The following is a 22,780-nucleotide window of genomic DNA, read 5'->3' on the forward strand; positions in this document are numbered from 1 at the left end:
AGTTAGCTCAACTCTCACACATAGGTGAAGGAAAACTTACATGTGCTAGTTTGGTTTGCATATACTTTATCAGGTTAAAAATTCAAATCCACAACCCAAAAACAGATTCATTCTTTTTCCAAAGAAACAGGAACCAAGCCAGGTAAGACCAATTGGCTTGAAATCTTACCTCTAAAACTGCGAAGTGACTGAATTAAACTACAGCCATGTTGCCTGCCTGGAGCTTTCCTATTCTGCAATAAAGAATTCTGTCAAAGCTAAAAATGTAAGAATTGTCGATAAAAATGACTGGAAACTGGCTATTGAGAGAGATCAATCAATGAATAATGGCTTAGGCCAGTAAGAGATGTACAAAGTTTAAAAGATCCTATTCGAGGTTTCCTATTTTTTAATTTAGAAGCTTTGCTTCCAAGATACATAGGCATTTTTCTCACAATTTGCAGATTCCTGTAACAAAAACAAGCTAATGTGCTATAAAACACATTATAACATAATATACAGATAATTTGTGAAATTTTCTGCAGCACAATTTTGTTGAAATCAAACACCTATATATTTCAAAAGTTGAGAATAACAGTTTACCCTGACAGATCAAATGTTATCATATGCTATTTGGAGTCACTTATTTTGCATTTTGTTTATTCATACATTAAAATATAATATATATTGACTGCAAAGCCAATGGATGAGAGGTCAGTAACTGGAAAAATGGTAAATACTTACATATATGAAAAGGTAAAAGACAGCCAAAAGAACTCAAAGCCTGGTCCATAAGAAAATACCATCTGACTTATAAGAGTTTTACAGATCTAAATGAAAACTCCATGTTCAAGGTCGACTGAGTATGGAATGGGGTAGAAACGGCTCATATTGCTGGCAGCAGTAGTTCAACGGATGCAGGATGTTTCAAAACACAACTTGTTTTAACTAATGTGTATGTAGATGCCGTGAAGGTCAGTTTCCATGCTAATTTACCTCCCCTTAAGATGGTTATTCCTTCCTAAAAGCACATTAGTCTTACACTTTAAACACAAAACATGTAAGAGATTGTCTCAGTGACAATGTGCCCATCTATTTGTTATTACAGAGACCCTCTCATTCACAATCACATAACATCCCTGAGGCAAACAGCAGTTGCTCACACAGAAACATACAGTAGGTAAGTAATGTACTTTTGTACTGAAGTTTGGCAGCTGAAACAGAAGCGCTGAAGTTTAGCCAGCTGCTCACTGACCACAGTTCAAGAATCCCAGTTGGTATCTGCCAGTGACTGGTGGAGGGTGGACAGTCTCCAAACACGTGAAGACACTTGAATTAGACTGTGAAGAGTGGGACATGCACAAATAGGGTTGCCAAAGACCTTCCTCCCCCCCTTCTTTTCCACTGGCAGTCTGCAAACGTTTTTTACTGACACATTTTAGATAATGTAAAGGTAACCCTTCTGCCATGCCCTGGAGGCAGTAACTTGAGGTAGGTTCAAATTTAGGGGTTTAACACCAACTTCCTAAATCTGGTTCAAGCCCACATCCAGAAACATGGGAAAATAAATTTTAATTGTGTGTTTTAAACTGAACAAGCCTCCCCACTTGTAAGCAATGTTCAATTGAAACAGGGCTGCTTACTACAGGGGGTGAAGGGATAAACATGTAGCCTCAGGGAAAAATCTTAATTTAACATTAAGCAAAACTCAAACACTTGCATCCAGCCTCATTCAAACGATGGATCTTCAATCAAGCTCATGGTTTCTTAGTTGTTGTTTTTTTTTTTGTTTTTTTTTTTTTTTACTGGTGGGGGGTTTTTTTGGTTTTGTTTTGTTGTGTGTGTTGATTTTTAAAACAGATGGTCTGTAGATTTATGGATAGTTGGCAACCCTGACACAACATGGACAAACAGAGTTCCACAGCTTCCTATGGTAGCTAGAAACATACTTAAAAAGGTAGCTGAGGAAGCAGGGATGGAAAAAGTAAGGATTCACATTTCTTGAAGACAGACCTAACCTGGTGATACCTTGACTTGCTGTGTAGCCAGCATGAGGACACCATGGGATGTCAGCTGTTGAGTCAAGCCTCCTTATTAAATGTGGTGCTTTAAAGCAGGACTTGAAAACACTTCCTGAAAAATGAATTCAGTTACTATTCATGTAACTGCAAAAGTAATTTAGTAAATTCAATATTCATGAGCCACACATAACATCAACTGCTAAAACAGAATTTCCTCCTGTAGCACGTCATCAATGCATCTGCAATCTTAAATGGATGAATTAATTTGTGTCTCTGTGAATGCTGGCTTACTTGCCAAAAAGTCCTCTGTAACATTAACTCTGATGGCTGTAAGACATCATTCTTTCTTTTAAAAAAAATCCAGGAATGACTATGTTACATTTCCAAAATCTTTGGACGATAGGACATGATACAGATAAAATTACTGTATATTTAAAAGCAGATATTTTCAATTGTGCATGGAAACATTACAAGAAAAGATTCACTGATAACCTTGTACTTGGTACAGTGTAATAAGATAAGCTATTTATAAAACACTAACAGTAAGACCTTATGGCCCATAAGAGATCCACCCCCTCACTATTCTTCTGCAAAGAAAAATCTTCTTGCCAATTTGGGCTAGAAGATATCCATTTATATTTATAACATTCAAGAAAACTCAAGTACAAATGAAGAACTAGTGGCCTTAAATTCCTGGGGCTATAAGGGTTGTTTTGTTGGGGGGTTTTTAAGCAGCTGACTAACATTATATATTCTAGGTTCTCCAAAATGCCATGTGGAAGACATCAACCTAATAATTGATAACTGATATGACCAGTGGCAGGGACTCATCTGGACAATCACTAATGTAATATAAAATTCACCATGAAGGTTTGACCTTTAGCCATTTCCCATGTGTATTGTGATGTACTTTCAGTAAATTCAGAGTGTCATTTCCCCATTTGATTTAGACTCTAGGTTTCTCAGGACTACTGCAAGTGTTTTGTACAGTGCTGGGCACACTTTAGACACTCTAAATAGCTTCGACTACCAGCTGCTTCAATATGCTTGAATGACTAATACCCCAGTTGCTAAATGATTTAAAACTTAATACCAACCTTCTGGACCAAAGCATGAAATAATTCTTTGTTAAACTCTTTAATTCTTATGACACTGTAAAACAGCCAACTGTGTAAAAGATTTGGGGGAAAAAGGACCAAAAATAAACACCACATTACAAATTGGTAAATGACGTTTTCTACATATCCAAAAACTGTTACTTGTACAGTAACATATCACAACAAGTTAACGTATAGCTTAAAGTGTTAAGTACCAAAGATGTGCTTACACTGAAAAATCCCACCATATTACAATTCTGCCATTGCATTAAATACTGTGTTGCCAACACAGGAGAAAGCCAAGAGGTGGCTCATTTAAGACATCATCACGTACATTTTTGGTCAAATTTCTGATATCTAGTTTAAGATGGAAGCATCTCTTTGCTTTTACCTCATAAGTGAGGCAGATGTTGATGTCACCAAGATTAGCTATATAAAGGTATAGACTATCAGACTCTACACGAGTCAAAAAATATTAGGAATGCATTGCCAATATCCATTCATGAATTACCAACTGCTTCTACTTAGGTGACTGTATGTGCATAAAATATACATGACCTAGGTTTCACATTTACAGTTGAAAGGAGTACTGTATGTCAGAAGGTTTGCATACAGAATGCTAGTTGCAGGGCTAAACAGACATTTAAATGTAGACAGTGTCACAATATAGATAGAGCCAACACTGTCAGCAGCTATACAAGACAATGTCAATTTTCTTTGAAGACTGATCTTCTGTAAAAATCTTTTACAATACTGTCTACATTTTGGTAATCTATCTGATCCAATACATTTCTTTAACACACATAGCAGAACCCATTAAAGGTGCAACCAACATATAATTCAGCTTCTGTTTTGGAAGGCAGAGGAAATCTAAGATGAGGGAGAAAGTCTTGCCAGAAAACTGGCACTTGCATGTGTACTTATCCCTGGGAAGTGCCTATACCCAATGCATTTAATTATCACAGTGCATGGATTGTGATCCATCTTTTCTAATGTTCTTGGATAGCTTATGATAAAGGAAACACTTCTCAAAAAAAGTCTGATTAGTTTCTATGTGAATGCGGACATCACTCTAAAATTTAGACAGAACTTTTTACTTCATCTTTAGACAGAATTTCATGAAGTGGATTCAATCAAAAATTTTAACTTAAGCTTTGGCAACTATCTTAAATCACAATATAATAGGAACCTGGAATGCGCATTATAAAAAGCTAGCTACACTTCATTATCTACCAGTTTGCAAGTGACACTGGAGACACTTGTAAGACCATGGCAGTACTATCAACTTGTAAAAGCAAAAAACTAGATGCACCTATTATCCTTCACTACAGTTCTAGCGTCTAAGTCCACCTGCTCTGAACAGGCAGCAGAAATCAATGATGCCTTTAATGATAAATCTTCTTGTAAACCTATATTCATTTTTAAGGGAATTAACTGTAGATACCCGTTTATGACCAGGATTTTCTCTTAGTGGGGAAAGAAGTCCAAAAAACTCACTGTTAATTCTGAGCAATAGTAAGATACCTCTAAATCTTTAAAAAGTCAAGCAATTTTACTGTCCTTTAGACTTTTATACAATGTATCAATAACCATCCTAGGAATAGGTATGCCTGGAATTTAGTTTTGATTACACTAACACTCACAAAAAGGAAAAGGAGATATGACAGCTAGGACTCGACTTGAGTAGTATTTACATTATGACTCATTTCAATTCAGAAAAGGCAGATTCATGAAAGTGATATTCTTTGGAGTTTGTCTTATGATGTAATGCATGTCATAGGGGGTTTCTGGAATACATTAAGCAGAAATCCAGAACCCAGAACCGTCTCACAAAGACAGCAGATAAGAAACACCCAACCTAAGAAAAGACTACTTTGCTTCAGAATCAGACCGGATATAAACTAGGTGACACAGCTCAATTAAGTGCAAGGCCAGAGACCTCAGTGGACATAGTTCAGTTTTACACCAACAAAAAATAGTGTATAGTTTATAGCCAAAAGTATATAATAGCAACCTATGGTTTGTCACGCACTGCTTGGAGGACTTCATATTCATTTCCTTTGGCATTCTCATACTAAGAAGACTGAATAAATAGGGTTTATTTACCAAGTTTCCTGTGTTTTTTCTGCAGGATAAAGCATTTAATTTTCTATACATACATATATGTGCATATATGCACACACATATACTAAGAGAAACTAAAGACCGTAGAGATTGTTGAGAAATATTGGATTGTACCTCTGCGTAACAGTACAGCTATCAGGATGCAATTCAGATAAATAAATTTACTTCAAGTAAAACATTTAGGCTACAACTATGTGTAATTGTAGCCTACTAAGCAACCACTAACTGCTACTTGTGCAGATTCCAAATAAAAGGAATACATAAGCAATTCTGTGCGTGTAAAATTCTGTGTTGTTCTATATGGCGACTGACCACTATGGCACAACACTTTTCTTAATTTGTAGGATTAAGAACTATACCAGTAAGATAACTGTGTAGCTTTCTACAAAGCACTCTTAGCTCAGATTTAACACTGAAGTGAACATTTATCTTGTGGTTTGCTAAATTTGATGAGATATTGTCGAATGGTCACTAAATAAAGTAGTCTTCGGTCACATATAGCTAAGAACAGGAAGCTTAAAATTGCTGGCCCCTGAAGAATGCTTCGCAATGTCAGACTATAAACAACTTAGTGATCCCATATGAAAGCAACAGTCATCTCTGGAAATTACTTCACTTTCTCTTACCATATTCTTAGCAGAAAAGCATATCTACTGTAAATAATATTCCAGGTAGGGTTATACTGGGTTTCAAATGCATCCCTTATTATGAAGACTCAAGTTATTTTTTATCACTGTATTTATAGCGTACACAAGGAACTGTGCTTTTCACACGGTAGTGGAACATCACATCTAGAAACATGAAACTACATCCAAAAACAGGAACTTTTCATCCTCTTCAGTTTTCAGTCTTCAAGGCACCTCCTGCATAAACTGCTTGGGGTGTAAACAAAATGAACCAAAAACAATCCCATGCAGAACCAGCAGTAGCGAGGTTCTCTCAGAAGCAGTGTCCAGAGGGAGACAAGCTTGGATCCAAATTAGCAACAAGTAAAATCTATACAAAAATATGTTGATGAGATGACAGGAATGTCATGAGGTTGAAGTTTTCAGCTCTAGTGATTGAAGATGATCGTTCCTCACAGTGTTTTCTGATGCCCGTTTGCAGCAGGCTTTGTTTCTGAGTCTCTTACATTGTTTGACAGGTGAAGTTTATCTAAGCCTGCAAAATATTACAGTTAATGAAAAACAGAAAAGTTTTCATTTTACAAGTAAGGCTATCTAATAAAAAGCCTGTTAAAAGCGTACTTAATCCGAACCAGTCCAGGTGCCGTTTTTCACGTTTACTGAACGCAGACATGTTTTCCTAGAAATGCAAGCTAAGCCAGGAATTCAGGAAATTCTGGCTTGTGCTGAGCAGGCCAAACTTAAGTGATGACAATGATCATTCTGGGTTTAATACCCCCAAATCTAAAACATTTTCAAAAACAGAAGCCGAACTTAGTAGCCTAAATATGGAGTTAGGAGACCAAGACAGTGTGTAGACGAAACGAGGGGCATGTGCGCACAACACTTTAAAGCGAGTTAAATGCTTTTGCACCACTTTAATGGTGTTGGTGTTTGCACATGTTGACAGCGTATTGTGCAGTAATTCTAGCCACTGTAGCAAATTCAGCAGCATAATGCGCCTTAAATGATTTGGGGCACAGCAAACTAAAACTCCACCAAGGAGTTTTAGTTTTCTGCCCTACCGCCACAGAGCGAAGCACTGTGCTCTGTGCAGCTCCGTGGCTTTGCAGAAAGACCACGCAGGCAGCCTGGCAGCAGGCTAAGAAAGCAGGCTCCGTCCAAGGGGGGAGGGGGATTGCTGATTTTTTTTTCTCTTGGAGTCTGCCTGCCTGACTTGCACAGAGGCCCACTGCTTCCCTCCACAGCTGCAGTGTCCCCCAGGACTGCCCAAGCCGAGTGCCTGCTGGCAGGTGCTACTTGCCGCCGCTGCCACAACATGGGGGTTTACTTGGCCTTAAATTGAAGCAGTGTTTTTAAAAACCCACCGCTTCAATTTAGGGCCACATTTTGTCTACACACGCCCTTAAGAGCTAAATTTCCAAAAGTGCCCATGGAATTCAGGCCTGTCAATGACCAAGATTCTTTTGAAAAAGACTACTGGTAGTCATATAAATATGGATTTGTAGAGCCTGAAGTTTTAGCTAATTAGTGTTAAGCTAGCTAGGCAACAGTAGCAGACTGCTAGAGAAAGACATTCAAAAAGCCTGAGTCTCGATTCATTCAATCTTTGCAGGTTAGTCTAACCTGCAAAGCTTGAACCAGTTTGGAGGTGGATAGACATTCCCTTTTCATTCCAGAAATGCAGGCATGTGCCTGCAGTGACTCAGGCTAGAAGCCACAGGGTGCAAAAGCAGCCTTCCCTTCCCTTACACACTACTGAGCTGAGGGGGGACATGGCCAGGCCCTGGCAGGATGCTCCGATTAGCCCAGCGGGGAATTGATACTAGTGTTTATCATCCCTAACTCAGTTTTTAATCACCCCATTAAGAAAACAGCAGTGGGACCGGATTATCAGCTACCTGCTGATTCTGCCTTTGTCACAGCAGGGACCAGAGCCAGCATGTGGTCTGCCAGCTAATAAACAGACATCTCAGCAAGGCAGAGGGGAGGGGGAATTCCTGCTTAGCAGGGAGTGGGGAGGGGGAGGAGCAGCCTGCAGTCTCTGCCAAGCTCCAGCCAGGGAGCAGAGGGGAAGAGTCAGCTCTGCTGTGGAGCAGAGAGCTCCAACCAGCCCAAGCATCATGCTGGGAGTGTCTGGATTGATTTAAACCAGCAGGGGTCTACAGACATGGCATAAACCAGTTTGACCAAAATCAGTTAAGTCTGATACTCATTCAACCAGGTTCATCTCAAACCCGTTTCAGCCATTTTCAAACTGGTTTATGTGCACTGAACATCTGTTCTGTTACCGATATAAACCAGTTTCTGATCACTTAAACTGGTTTAGGTGTAATGTCTGTCCCTACCCCAGAGCTCACCACCAGCTACACACCCTGAATCTCAGGCAGATTTAGCACTCAACACAGAGCTCTGTGCTACTAGTACACAATCTAGTTAGTTTGGCTTGGCAAAAATCAATTTACTTTCTTTTTTTATAATGTCAACAGATAATATTGATGTTTAAATTTAAGCATTTAATTCTATTTTTATTGATTGATTTTCAGGGTTGTGGAAAATTAGGACTATGGGGAGGCAGACACAGGGCACTTTGGTACATGGCCAGGTGCTAGCCAGTCAAGACTTAGTTTCAACCCAGAGGCCCTCATGACATGGGGTGGGCTGAGAATTGGGCAAACCCTATTTTGAGAAGTCCCAGAGACTGAGACAAAGCACTGGGAACAGTGGGCATCGTTGCCCTGCCTACTGCATCATCCCAACTGTTTGCTTTAAAGTATGGTTTAGTTATCATTTTGTCATCCTGCAAAGCCACCACCATACCCCTGCTGGCAGCTGACACACCAGGTCTTAATACAGGAGCGATACGGTACCTTCATCATGCCAAGGTATCACCTAGGCCAAGTTCGTACCACCTGAGTGGAGAGGGGTGGGGTGTATGGGGAGAAGCCCCACAGAAGAAGTGCCAACAGCATCCCTGGGGTCTAAGGGATTCCACTGGACTCTATCTCCAGGTAACACCTCAGATAATAAGTCATGGGGGGTGAGCAGACCCCGGCATAGCAAAGTCAAATAGGCAGGGCACAATGCTGCTAGCGCAGCAATCATGAGCCTACTACAATCAGCCATTCCATTACTTATTTAATAACCAAATTCACAACCATTCCAATGGTGATCAAAAGCAATAAAATGCAAAACAGTTAAATGAGGTGACCTTTGAGGTCCTCTTTTGATAAAATGTTCCTACCTAATGTAAAATTGAAAGATCAATACAAATATTATATGTATATAGGAAGTTTTTGGAGAGTGTTGGGGACAACTTCCTGGTAGAAATGTTGAAGACGCCAACTAGGGGCCAGGCTCTTCCTGATCTGCTGCTCACAAACAGGGAAGAATTGGTGGGGAATGTAGCAGTGGATGACAACTTGGGCAACAGCGACCACGAGATGACTGAATTCAGGATCCTGAAGAAAAGGAATGAAAGAGAGTAAGGACCCTGGACTTCAGAAAAGCAGACTTCAACTCACACAGGGAACTGATGGGCAGGATGCCATGGGAGGCTAGTCTGAGGGGGAAAGGAGTCCAGGAAAGCTGGTTGTATTTTAAAGAAACTTTACTGAGGGTGCAGGAACAAGCCATCCTGACATGTAGGAAGACTAGCAAGTATGACAGAAGACCAGCACGGCTTAATTCTTCAATGAGCTAAAACACAAAAAACTTACAAGGAGTGGAAACTTGGACAATGACTAGGGAGAAGTATAAGAGTACTGCTCGGGCCGTTGGCTTAGAAACAGTATTTAAAGATCTGCCTTTTTGGGAATTGGCTTATAGGTATAGTGTTACGTCTCAGCTCTGTATTCTTGGGCAATCGGGGCACAGGATACAGTCTGTCTGACTCACAAAGGACTCACCCCCCCCCCCTCCTCTACCTAAAGGAAACTGATTAAGATGCAGTGAGAGACGCACCTAAGACCCTCACCAGATAAGGGTGACAAGAGTGAATCAACTGCCCTAGGTCTCATTTACATGAGAGATGGAAAACAGAAAGCCTGAAGCAGAGACTGCAGTGAATTCTGGGACCAGAGAAGCAGGAGAGCGCTGCATGATGGGGAATCTGTGCTTCCAATGTTAATCAACCCATGTTCACACACACCCAGCTCAGCATTTATCAGACCAGTTCTAATCTGGATTTGCTAAGGACTTTTCCCCCCCAAGACACACACACACAGCTCTAAGTTTAATAGGCATCTCGGGCCGTACATTCCCCGGTCCCACTATGGGAGGCCTATTTAAACTTGATTGACTAAAACTCGGTTGCCGGGTTAGGGAATGCTGAGGCAAGAGACCGAGTCAGAGGGGGTATGGGCAACATTTGAACAATGGTTAAGGGTTCATCACAGCATCCAGCCGGCTGGAGCCCTAATCCCAGGTGTTGTCATATCTTTCCCGAGACGACTGGTGGGAGTCCTCTCCACAAAAGGTTATGAGCACCCCAATAATTGTCTTAAGTCTGTTAAAAGACTATAGTAAGATCTGGAAAAGTCATGCTAAGCTGAGGCTTGTGCACAACAAGTAAAAATCCAAAATCCTGATGCTGCAAGCTATCTATTGTTCCTGAAGAAACCATGAGATATCCCATCAGTATATCTGCCACCCATAGGAATCTCAAGCTGGCTCCCAAGTATTTGGGTTACTCCCTAATCTTAAGTGTTTCCTGATTATCAATCAGTTTCCTGAGATGGTCCAAACCAGATAACCCCTTGTCAATAGAAAAGACAATGATTTACACTACTGAGGGTGCTTCGAAGCAGCTAAACTGAGGGTATAAAAATCTGTAAGTGTGTGTGCTGCTAGAGGGAGAAGAGGAAGAGGAAAAGGAAGGAAAAGAAGTAGAAGCAGGAGGAAAGAAGGAGAAGAAGAAAACCCCTGTGCTGACACCATCCCCTGTCGTTCTTGGGACGCTGGAAGAACAGATCATCTCTCCCTTCAAGGACTGTGCTACAGACTGTGCCTGTCAGCTTTGCAGCCTGAGTACCGTGGACTAGGTGAGATCCCAGCGTTCTCTGTCTTCTTTCTAGGCATAAACTTCTGAACCTGAACTGTATCAGTTAAGCTTGAGCTAAGTTTCCCCAAATACTTAGTGAAACCAGGGTAGTATTGTCATTGTTGGTGTTTGTTTTTCTTTTGCATGTCTATTACTACTAGTACTATTATATATTTCATATGCTTAGCAATAAATAACTTTTATAGTCAAACTGGTAGTAATTGGGTATATTTTTCCTTCTCTGCTTCTCTTTCCTCCCGTGCTCTGCAGCAACGCTTCTTTTACCTATGCTAAAGATCCCTGTGAAGCCCAAATTATTGTGGGGTCTGCTCATCAAGAGGCCAAAGATTGGGACGTGCTGAGTTTGAAACACATAAGGGGATCAGCTTGTACAGGCTGATTGACCCAGTTTGACTCAGACGTGCCCTTATGAACTGAATGCTGGCCCATGAGGGTGTCAGCTGGACACCCAGCCGGATTCAGAGGGATTCTGTTTACCTGTGTGCTTGTGTCTGACTGCATTTTATTGTTGCTCTTATGAACTGATTCTTGGCATATGAGGGTGTCAGCCTGTCCATGCTGATCAGCCCGGCCAGGTCAGGCGTGTCACGTTAATTTGTGTGTGTTTGTGTGTATGACTGATTTGGTGACTGGAGGAACCCAGCCCACTGAGATTGAGTCCTGCAAGATAGCTCCATTGGGGGTGAGGGCTTGCAGAAGGGAGAAATACAGCTCCGTATAGTAACACAAGCAGCACATTGACAGAATCACCAAGACCCTAGAAACTATCCCTAATAAATGAGCACACCCCAAAGTAATGGGCAAATTTGGTAACAACATGTGCTTCAGTATGAGTAAAAACACATGTCATTTTTACGCCAATCTGGTTGTCCCAGACCTTCACTCACCTGAAAACACATGCAGTTTGGATGGCAATTAACTGGAATCAGCCCTGATTGTCCTGGGAAAAGTCCTATCCAAGATGGGCAGGAGGGGTTAATTGATTTGTAAGAGCTTGGGTCTGACGCGCACAGCTTCTCATGGCTCTGAGAGCAGATGACACAACAAGGCCAATGGATTGAGCCTGAGAACTGGGAGGGGGGGGAGAGGGAAATGCCATAATATGGGATCATAGCCTTCCAGGCAGACAGGTTGTCTAACACAGCAAGGACACAGTCTAGAAAACGACCTGGGAACTAAGGAAGTATGTACCATACTGTCCCATAACATGAGATAAGTGATACCAGCTACAAGGCCCTAGAGCACCAGGGGGGCTAAGTCCTGGTTTTGGGGGAACAAACTAAATTAGGAGAAGGCCCAGAAGGATGTGACACCACAGAGAGAGAGCCAGCCAGAGACAGGAACAGATGAAGAGTCATCAGAAGTCATCAAGGGGAAAGGAGAATACAAAAGCAGAGACTTGAGATTAACAAAGGAGCCCTCCCTTTGTCTCGTCCCTTCCTGTCCCTCCTTCTCTTCCCCCTTGTCCCTCTCATCCCTCCCTGTTTTGCTCCCTAAGAGTGGTCCCCATCCCCTGGGAAGGGTCCCCAAGGACACCATGGACAGAGGGCATACCAGCAGCTCATCTCATGCACCCGAGTGGAGGGGAGCTGTGGGCATCGGCATCCCACCTCCAGACTGCTGAAACCTAAGAGAGTGAGCCTCGGAGTGGAGCCTGCATTATGACCAGATGTACTTTGACTCTGATGACAGCCCTAGGATTGGTAAATATAGAACTGCTTGATGCTTTGTATTGTTGCTTTTTTGTTATCACACTGTATCAATAAATTTGCCTATTATCAACTGGCAGGTGTTGTCGTTAGTCTGAGGGTTTTCCCTGCCTGGAACAAAGGTGTAAGGACTGGGTTCCTAAAATCTAGTGTCAATAACTGGCAACTCTGCTGGGACACAAGGACTGATCAGGGAATTTGTAGATGCAGAGTGGCCCTTTCTAGAGGGGTTAGCCAAGATTTCTAGCAAGGTACAGCTGTATGGTAATTGACTAGGGTTCTACGTGTTGTGCAGGAGATGCTGTTTGTTACTGCTGACCAGGATACTTTGTTTGCCTAGGTCAGGCAGAGTAGTGGGCATGGGTACATGCTGTGGTGCACTTGGGATTAAGTAAGACCCTCCTGTTGTGTTTGCAACAGGAAGCTAGAGAACAGTGAAAGTCATCTCTGCTGGAAAGGCTGTGTGAATGAACAGGGCCCCTTGACCCTACAGTCCTTGGGAATAGTTAGTCTTTTGTGCATGGTTACAAGAGCAGTTATTTGTTTGCTGTGGAATTTCTAAGGTATAAGGCATGCAGGGATGAAATCAGGAAGGCCAAAGCACAACTGGAGTAGAAGCTATCAAACAATGTGAAGGGTAACAAGAAAGGTTTCTACAAGTTTGTTGGCAACAAGAGGAAGATCAGGGAAAGCATGGGACCCTTATTGAATGGGGAGGCAACCTAGTGACAGATGATGTGGAAAAGGCTTAAGTACTCAATGCCTTTTTTAACTCAGTCTTCTCAGACAAGGTCAGTTCCCAGACTTCTGCAGCTGACAACAGTTTGGGGAGGAGGTGAGAAGCCAACAGTGGCAAAATAACAGATTATGGACTATTTAGAAAAGCTACCCAGAGAAGTTGTGGAATTTCTATCCTTAGAGGTTTTTTTAAGACAAAGCCTTGGCTAGGATGACATGGTTAGGGATGGTCCTGCTTTGAGCACGGGGTTGGAGTAGATGACCTCCTCAGGTCCCTTCCAACCCTAATTTTCTATGATTCCATGATTTTATATTGACAAAACCCCCCTCCAAAAAAAAAAGAATATTATTACACGTCTGTTGAAACCAATTAACCAGAAGCTTCCACTAAAACTTATTCCTAGCATAAAATGTATTGATCAAACATGTTGTATAAACCCTTGGTATTATTATTACAAGAGAAAGGCAAGTCAGAAGAAACTGATCATATTGATTTATAAATCCATTTTTGGCATTAATTCACTCAGGACACTATACCTAAAAGATCAATTGGAGTGGGGGTAGGGAGCACGTGAGTATCTCAAAGAAAAAGCTGGTGTCCATGTCTTCTACAGACATATGAATACTCTACCCAAAAAGATGACAAATTGATATTAGTTGGATAAGGAACGTTTACTTTTTGGAGACTTCTCGGTCATAAATCACCCTATCTACTGGCCTTCATTTAAGGAAACAAACTAAAAACAGCTTGCAGTTCTGAAAGGAATTGAACCTGTTCAGTCATTAATATTTCATTGATATAGGAGTGGGGACTTCATAGCTCACATCGTTATGTGTTCCCATCTATGAAGAAAAACTTCCTGAGCTAGACAGAAGCAGCTTTACTCTACTTTTAGGTGCTACTGGATGACTTGTTGCTTCCCTCCTTGTCAAATGGCATCACAGCTCTGATGCTCAGTAGTTCAGATATTAGTTATTAATTCACATGGGCTACGGACAGAAATTACACATCAATCAGTATAATCTGTAACACAACGGAAGTTCAGTGCACGTAAACCACTGAAAACGGCTGAAACTAGTTTAAGATAAACCTGGATGGATGTTGTATCAAACTTAACTGGTTAGGTTAAATCGATTTATTGAACTTCTGTCCCAGATCCCCTCCAGATTCAAGTTAACTTACAGTCCCCCAGCATCTGAGGGTACTTTGTACATCCCCTGCAAACTCCCCTTGCAGGATGGGCTAGCCTTGGCCCAAGCTGTCTGCTCCACCTGGGCAGGGAGGCAAGCTCTAGCACCCCCTAGCTTCTGGCCTGGGCCACTGCAGGCGTGCAGCTCTATTTCTGGAATCAAAAGTGAATGTGCGTTCACTCGCTTATCAGTTCACTCTACACAGCTTAAACTAACCTGTGAATATTGAATTGATTCAGCTTTGGGCTTTTTGACTGTCTGTACTTAGCTCTGTGGATTCACTCCGTCACTAATATCCCAGACTATGTCACCATGTTTCACTACTTGTGGAACCAGGTGATTTTCCCCATCAATGCCATAATTTATACACTAGCCAATAATAATCCTCTACACTCAAACTAAGAAACCAAATTCCAAGAATTTTTTTCTAGATTAGCAAGAAATTGAAACCATTTAGATGTACTAACATGCTATTTTAATTAGCTAGGACTGCTAAAACGTATCTGTACCTCTGAGCCATTTTAGACTCATTACACCCAGACACAGTGGTACTCCCTGTGAATAGGATGAAGCCCATTTCAAAACTGGAATGTCTACAAGTTTCTGTAAAGCATTTCACATACACAAAATATATGGAACATATGTACCATCTCAAAAGGGCAACTAGGCTGAAAAAGGAAAAGGGTGGGAAAATGAAGTCAAAGTTAAAAATGAAAACCTTCACTCTGTTACCTAATGCCTTTAAAAGCTCTTCTCGCACAGCAGAGGTGAACTTTCTGACCAGACAGAGGGTCGTCATTATAGCAAAGAGCAGATTATAAGATAACACAATGTAGAAATTTCCCAGCCAGTTGAATCTTCCAAAATCTCCAAGCAGATCAAATCTGGTAATTCCTGTTAAAATTATATTTAACATGTAATTACAGCCTGCTAAATTACATTTAATATTTATATTCAAAAGACAGACAAAATTTGAGAAAAATTCTTGATAGCATTTCTGAATGACAATGAATACACACAAGATTAATACTAACCATCTAATACCTTCTGTCCTACATTAAAGCAAAATCTATTTAGGTATGCAATGGACAGATGTACAATAAAAGATTCTAGACAAAGTTTTGAAGGTCACTGGTATCCTGATTAACTACCATAAGGTTGTTGACTATACCATAAACTACAATGGCCAACTAAAATATCAGGTAGATTGCTCAGTGAATTGTGTATCTTAGAAATAACCGTGTCATGAATTTAAACTCTCTTTTCTAATGTCAATAAACACAATTTTGAAGAAAAAAAAAGTCAGGCATATTAAAATCATCAGGAAAGCCAGTTTGCCGTATTAGATTTTGGGGGGGAAAACTAATCACAAAAGTACTGTAAGTGTTCATGCTGCCTCATATGACAGACACATTCCTTTATATTTAACTTTGTATGCAAGACAACTGGTTTAAGAGTCAATTCTGTGGTTACTGAATACCTACTCATACCACAAAGTCAGTTTACATTACGGTCTAATGAGCAGTCTAAAATGAGCAGATAATTGACACTGGAATACAAGTGGCATGGTGATCATAAATAAGATCGCTGTTTTGTCCAAACAGTCCTTCAGTTCCATTCAGGTATCTAGAGCTAGTGAAATTAGTGCTCTTCCATTGAATTTGACTTCATCTACTCAGTCATCAATATAACTCATGAGAAACCCTGAGAATCCATTCCATCTAACAGGGTAGTCAACCCCAAGGCTCATATGCTCCAAGACTCATAAGTAATATTTCCCAGATACCTGGAAGTATTTCTATACCAAGAGATGAGAAAACTTTCCAAACCTTTATCTTTATTTACCACAAACAGTTTCCAAGAGTCAGCCTATGAGTTCAGCAAAAAATGCACAGAAGTAAAAATGTTGAGCTTTGAAACAATACCTACGAGAGTCTCTCCCTCACCTCAACACCAAAATCAGACACACATACACTCTCCAAATGACAGGGCCCTTCTGAGAGAACAATTCCTGGAAGAAGGTTTTAAGCAACCTCTCAATTTGAAAAGGGCTTAAAGTCATTTGAGAAATGCTATCTTCTACACTGGTCTTCCATGTTAAATAAGAAAGGCTTGCACAAGTCATGTACATTAATGTATAGTGGCCCCAGCCCAGAGATGCAAGACACTAAACCAAGGTAGGCAGAATACAGCCTGTGGCCCATATCCAGCCTGCCAATTGACTCTAATCTGGCCTGTTGGCATTGCCTGGTTGGGCAATGCAGGTGGCAGCTCTGGCCCCAGCCTCTGCTGGCTCCACAGGAGACGCTGGGTAGAAGCAGCCCTGCCCACCTGGTGCCATGCAGCAGGCCCTGGGCCAGCTGCACTCAGGCCCTGGTGGCTCTGGCTCCAGCCTCTGTTGGTGCCACAGGGGACACTGGATGGAAGCGGCCCCATCCGCCCATGCAGCGCCACATGGCAGGCCCTAGGTGAGCTGTGCTCAGGCCCCCAGTTCCCCCACTTGGGCTGGACCAGCAGCACCCCATTTGAATATGGCTCGGAGCTGGCAAGAGCCACCTCGGGTGCTAGGACCATTCAATGGGCATTCCACATCTGTGCCTGGAGGTGGCAGAGCTTCCCTGGGGCCTTCTAGCAGGTGAAGCCCCAACCCCAGCTCCTGAGTTGCCCTGTGCACTGCTGTGAGCTTGCCCAGCCAACTGCCACCTCCCGGCAGCAGCCAGTGCAGCTCCTGTCCCATCCACCCAGGTGGGTGGCCTAAGGCCTCCTAGGGGAAGAGGATCACCTGGGCTGCAGGTTGGCACAGCCCACATGACCCTAGGGAAGGAGCTGGGGCAAATTGGAAGGGGTTTCTGGGCTTCCCCAGGCTTTGCGGGGGCATGTGTGGATTTCATAGATTTCAGACATTAGGGCTGGAAGGGACCTCGGAAGATCGAGTCCAGCCCCCTGCCCCAGGGGCAGGAAGTCAGCTGGGGTCACAGGATCCCAGCAAGATAAACATTCAATTGACTCTTAAAGGAGTCCAGAGTAGGTGCTTGCACCACCTCTGACGGCAGCCTGTTCCAGGTCTTGGGGGCTTGGACTGTAAAGAAGTTCTTCCTTATGCCCAGCCCGAAACGGTCTTGGAGAAGTTTGTGACCATTTGACCTTGTCATCCCATGGGGCACTCTGGTGAACAGGCGTTCCCCCAGATCCTGATGTACACCCCTTATATACTTATAGGCAGCCACCAGGTCCCCCTGAGTCTGCACTTTTCCAGGCTGAAGAGTCCCATAGCTCTCAGCCTCTCATCATACGGCCTGTTTTCCTGCCCTCTGATCATGCGCGTGGCTCTCCTCTAGACTCCCTCAAGATTCTCCACATCCTTTTTAAATTGTGGAGCCCAGAACTGGATACAGTATTCTAGCTGTGGCCTCACTAAGGCCAAGTACAGTGGCAGGATGACATCCTGGGATTTGCTAGAGAAGCATCTATGGATGCAAGCCAGAATTTTGCTTGCTTTGCCAGCTGCAACATCACATTGGTGGCTCATACTCATCTTGTGGTCAATCATGACCCCCAAGTCCCTTTGGGCCGTGGTGCTAGCAAGCGGCATCACTGCCAAGTCTATAAGCATGCTGCAGGTTTTTCTTTCCAAGGCGGAGTGCCTTGCATTTTTTGGAGTTGTAAGCCATCAGGTTTTCATCCGCCCATTTTCTGAGCCTGTCAAGGTCGGCCTGGATCACCATCCTGTCCTTGGGTGTGGATGCTTTACCCCAAAGTTTGGTGTCATCAGCAAACTTGGCCAGTCCACTCCTGACACCAATGTCCCCATCATTAATGAAAATGTTGAAAAGGATAGGCCCAAGGACAGAGCTTTGGGGGCCCCCCCTAGTCATCGCACACCATCAACTACCACTCTCTAGGTCCGACCTCGAAGCCAATTACCCAGCCAATGGACTATGATGTAGCCGAGGCCGCAATTGGCCAGTTTTTCTATAAGACGATCATGGGATGCCAGATCAAAAGCTTTTTTAAAGTCAAGATATATGACGTCAATCTCTTCTCCCTTTGCCAGGTGATATGTCACCTGGTCGTAGAAGGAGATGAGATTGGTCAGGCAAGACCTACCCACAACAAGCCCGTACTGGCTATCCCTCAAGAAGCTGCCTTCAGCCAGCTTGTCAAGAATGGTCTCTTTGATGATTTTCTCCAAGATCTTCCCGGGGATGGAGGTCAGGACGATGGGCCTGTAGCTCCCCACATCTACTTTCCTCCCTTTCTTGAAGATAATCACCACAATGGCCTTCTTCCAATCTTTGGGCACTTAGCCTGAGCACCACGAGTTCTCACAGATGTGCCAGTGACCGAGCTATGATGCCTGCCAGCTCCTTAAGTACCCTGGGGTGTAAGCTGTCTGGGCCAGCTGACCTGAAGTTGTCCAATCCCTCAAGGTGTTCCTTCACATGGTCAACATTGATAAATGGTAACAGTTCTCCCTCGCCTTGGCCCTCCCACACCATATTGAGCAGGGCCGTCCCTTGGGGCTGGTGAAAAACCAGCGCAAAATACCCATTGAGCAGGTTGTTTTTTCCCTGGGCGTCCATTACCCCATCTGGTTTAGCAGGGGTCCAATGTTACCCTTGCTTTGCCTCCGGCTCCCCACATATCTAAAAAAGGACTTTTTATTGTCCTTGATACGTGTAGCCACTTGGAGTTCAGCAGCAGCCTTGGCTTTCCTGGTTCGCTCCCTACAGGTCTGGACCAGTGCAGAGTACTCCTCCTTTGGGATGGATGCAGCCTTCCGTCCTTTACAGGCCTTTCTTTTTAGCAGCAGGAGGTCCACTAGTTCCCTGCAGAGCCAAGGGGGTCGCTGTGCCCTTTTGCTGCCTTTCTTCCGAGATAGGATAGACATTACTTGTGCTTTCAGGATCACTCCCTTGAGGAGCGACCACTCTTCCTGAACTCCCCTCCCCTTTGTGTCGTGATCCCTTAGGGACTCGCCAACAAGCCTCCTGACCTTGTCAAAGTCAGCTTTCCTGAAGTCGAGGACTTCTGCTTTGCTGACTGACTGGCCTGCTTTACAGCGGATGGTGAAGGTGATCAGCTCATGGTCACTGTCTCCCAGCTTCCCTTCAATCGTTAGGTCACTGATTGCATCATCCCTTGTTGCCAGTACCAGGTTGAGCAGAGCTTTGCCTCTCATCAGTCCATAGACTTCTTGAGACAGATAGAGCTCATTCACACATGAGGAAGCTTTGCAACCATTCAGATGTGGCCCAGTGCTCTTCCCACGAGATGTCAGGGTAGTTGAAATCTCCCATGACAACCATGCACCAGGAACGTGCAGCCTTAGCTAGTTCCCTAGCGAAATCCTGGTCAAGCTCTTGATCCTGGCTAGGAGGTCTCTAGTAGACTCCCACCATTGTGTCCCCTGTACCTTCTTCACCACAGATTTTGACCCAAAGAGTCTCCACATGTCCCCCCTGCGTGCCTAGCTTTCCTTGACATACAGAGCTACCCCCCACCCCGCCCCTTTTGTCCACACAATCTTTCCTGTATAAGGTATAGCTGTCTTGCCTTTCCTACAGATCGCTCTGGGGCTGGGGTAGGGGTGGGTTCCCTTGAATGCTTTAGCCTGCTGGGTTTACAAAAAGTGCCCAGTGGGCTTGCAGTGCCAGTACTCCCCCCAACCCCCGGCAGGCTCAGTTTAAAGCCCAGTCGAGCAGGTCAGCAACTCTGGCTGAGAAAAGCCTCTTCCCCAGCGAAGTGAGGTGGAGGCCGTCTTTTTCCAGAAGCCCACTGCCTCCCTCACCAAAGAGTGGGCTGTGGTCATGGAAGCCGGAGTCTTCACGATGACACCAGCGCCGCCGTCTCTGGTTGACTACTTCAACCGGTCTCTCCCTCCTCAGCCCATGACCCACAACCAGGAGGAGCGAGGAAAAGACCACCTGTGCCTCCAACCCTCTAAGCCCTGCTCCCAGAGCCCTGTAGTCTCTCATGACCTAGCTGGGATTGCTTCAAGCCATGTCATTCATGCCCACATGGATAAGGAGCATAGGGTAGTGGTCGGAGGGCTGGATAATCTTTGGGATCCTCTCAGATATGTCTCAGATGCAGGCCCCTGGGAAGTAGCAGACCTCCTGGGCTAAGGGGTCGGGGCGGCAGATTGCCCCCAGTTCCCCTCAGGAGGGAGTCTTCCATGACAAGCACTCTGTGTCTCATCTTAGGGAGAGTAGGGGTGGGTGGTCCTCCCTTGCCTGCAGGAGCTGGCATCTCTACAGGCTCTACTGGGGCTACAAGAGGTTAGTACCTGCTGCAAAGCCCCAGAGGGGAGGGGACCTTGGTGCGGCAGGCCTTGGGGCCCTTGACCACCTTGGTCCAACCCCGACTGGACAGCATGGGAGATCCCAGAGTCCCCCCTTGTCCTGAAAGGAGACCTTGGTCTACCCTCCGCCTCTAGGGGGTGAAGGGCCTGGCAGTAGGAGTCCATCTCCTACTCACCATCCCTGATGGCATCCAGTTTCTGAACTGTGGCCTGGAGGTCCTCAATCTGACACCCCAGAGACTCCAAAGTGGAGCAAACCCCGCAAGGGGAGGTGGCCATGCTCCTGGTCTCATGTGCCTGGAAACTTGCCAGGCAGCCCCTGCAGCCGAGAGCCAGGTGCTCCATCTGCGTGGAGCCCAGAACCAGGAGTTCCATCTGGGTGGAGGCCTCTGAGGTGCCACAGGGGGAGGCCCCAGACTCCGAAGGGACCCGAGGGGTGCAGTGTGTGCCCATCCGCATCGTGCTGCTGGTAGGCCAGCTACTGATGGGACTGCCTTCCCTAGGGCTCACTGGCAGGGCCTCAGGCCCTCCCGCTCACCCTCCTGCGCAAACTTCCGCACTAACTCGTGCACCAGGCATACAAGCACGTCTGTTTGCGCATCCTGTTCATGCAGCTCCCTGGACGGCTGGGTGAAGTAGGAGCCAGGGCAGAGCAAGACCCTCCTCAGCTCCTCTCAGCTGCCTCCCTGCAGCTGAACTGCTCTAGGATGGGAAGGGATGGGGGGGGGGGGGGGAGGGCCCTTGGGGGGGTGTAGGTTGAAGCATGAAGCTCCCTTGTGATTTGGGGGTGGCTGGACAGTGGCAGGGCTCCGCTAGGGGTTGAGGCATCCTCTCTTGGCCAAGTGTCTTGCCTCTATATACACTACTCAAAAAAAACCAAAATCAGGACAAAAATTATTTTTTGAAATAAAATTAAAATATTTTAATAGCAGAGGTTTGATTTTTAGCATATGATTTGTTTTTTTATCTATACTTTGTTAAAATACCTTAACCATTAATTTTATGTATTTGGCCCTCAACAGTTCACCAAAACTCGTTAAGTGGCCCTCCAGCCAAAATAATCACCCATTCTATGCTAGACACTCAATGAGACATCATGGAATTACAAGCGGTGTGCCAACTGCACCAATGCATAGCCCCTTCCCCCCACCCCCCGAAATCTTACCTACCTACAAGAGACAGAAATGAGTGGAATCAACTTATAAATAAACAGAACACACCAAAGGAGTGAGATCACAAGAGAAATTTTAAAAAAGGAAAAGAACAAAGAAAAAGTCTTAAAAAGGATAGTACAGAAGGGACCAGAAGTTGATCTAGATGCTAAGGAGAGATTAATAAAAGCACAATATGGAAGAATGGGCTGATATAACCAAAAAGTCAGGAAGCAGATCAAAAAAGCTGTCTTCATACTTGGCTGTTAAAAAGCCAAGTGACTTTAATCAGAGCAGTTCCAGTGAAAACCAGAAAATGCAAGAGGACACCAAGAGAAAGTCTCAGCAAAAAGTATACCAAGACTGGATGCTCTAGAAGCCTGAAGGAAAGGGGAAATAAAATAGATAGAGTTCTAAAGCAAGACAAGTCAGCAGAGGGTTTCTTCAAAGAAAGTAAGAATGACTCTTGAAAAAGAAAGGGTTGGAGAGAGAGCGCCCTCAAAGAGAATGCATAACTGGAAGACAAAGAAAAGAGAAAATGTGAAGTTTCAGAGAAAGCAGAAAAAAAAATCCAAAGTGATTATAGCCTACATTTTTATCCATTCTCTAAAAACAGATTTTATTTGCTTATCTGAAATGTCTACCTTTATGCACACAGATTTTTTTTTTTTTAATATTGACTATTTAAAAATACACGTGCACATCCCTTTCAGGAAAAAGCAAATCTTGAGACTGCAATTTGAGAATCTAATTAGTATCATACAAAGTTACAAAAAAA

General features: G+C 43.9%; 1 protein-coding gene across 3 annotated transcripts in view; it reads right to left on the reverse strand.

The window, feature by feature from the left end:
* Positions 1-1,768: 1,768 nt before the first annotated feature.
* The window catches only part of LMBR1 (limb development membrane protein 1), an 88,206-nt gene continuing 67,194 nt past the window's right edge, over positions 1,769-22,780 (reverse strand). Inside the window, exons 14-15 of one of the 3 annotated variants that reach the window (XM_025197784.1) lie at positions 15,280-15,441; positions 1,769-6,382 (exon numbers count right to left, since the gene is read on the reverse strand). In XM_025197784.1, coding sequence (XP_025053569.1) covers positions 6,300-6,382; positions 15,280-15,441 — 245 coding nt within the window. In that variant the 3' untranslated portion in view covers positions 1,769-6,299. Of the gene's footprint in view, positions 6,383-7,845; positions 9,309-15,279; positions 15,442-21,782; positions 22,518-22,780 lie in introns of those variants that run through there. The other 2 variants (XM_025197783.1, XM_025197785.1) reach the window with 2 other exon arrangements.

The sequence above is a fragment of the Alligator sinensis genome, unplaced genomic scaffold (assembly GCF_000455745.1).
Source record: "Alligator sinensis unplaced genomic scaffold, ASM45574v1 scaffold601_1, whole genome shotgun sequence".
NCBI lineage: Eukaryota > Metazoa > Chordata > Crocodylia > Alligatoridae > Alligator > Alligator sinensis.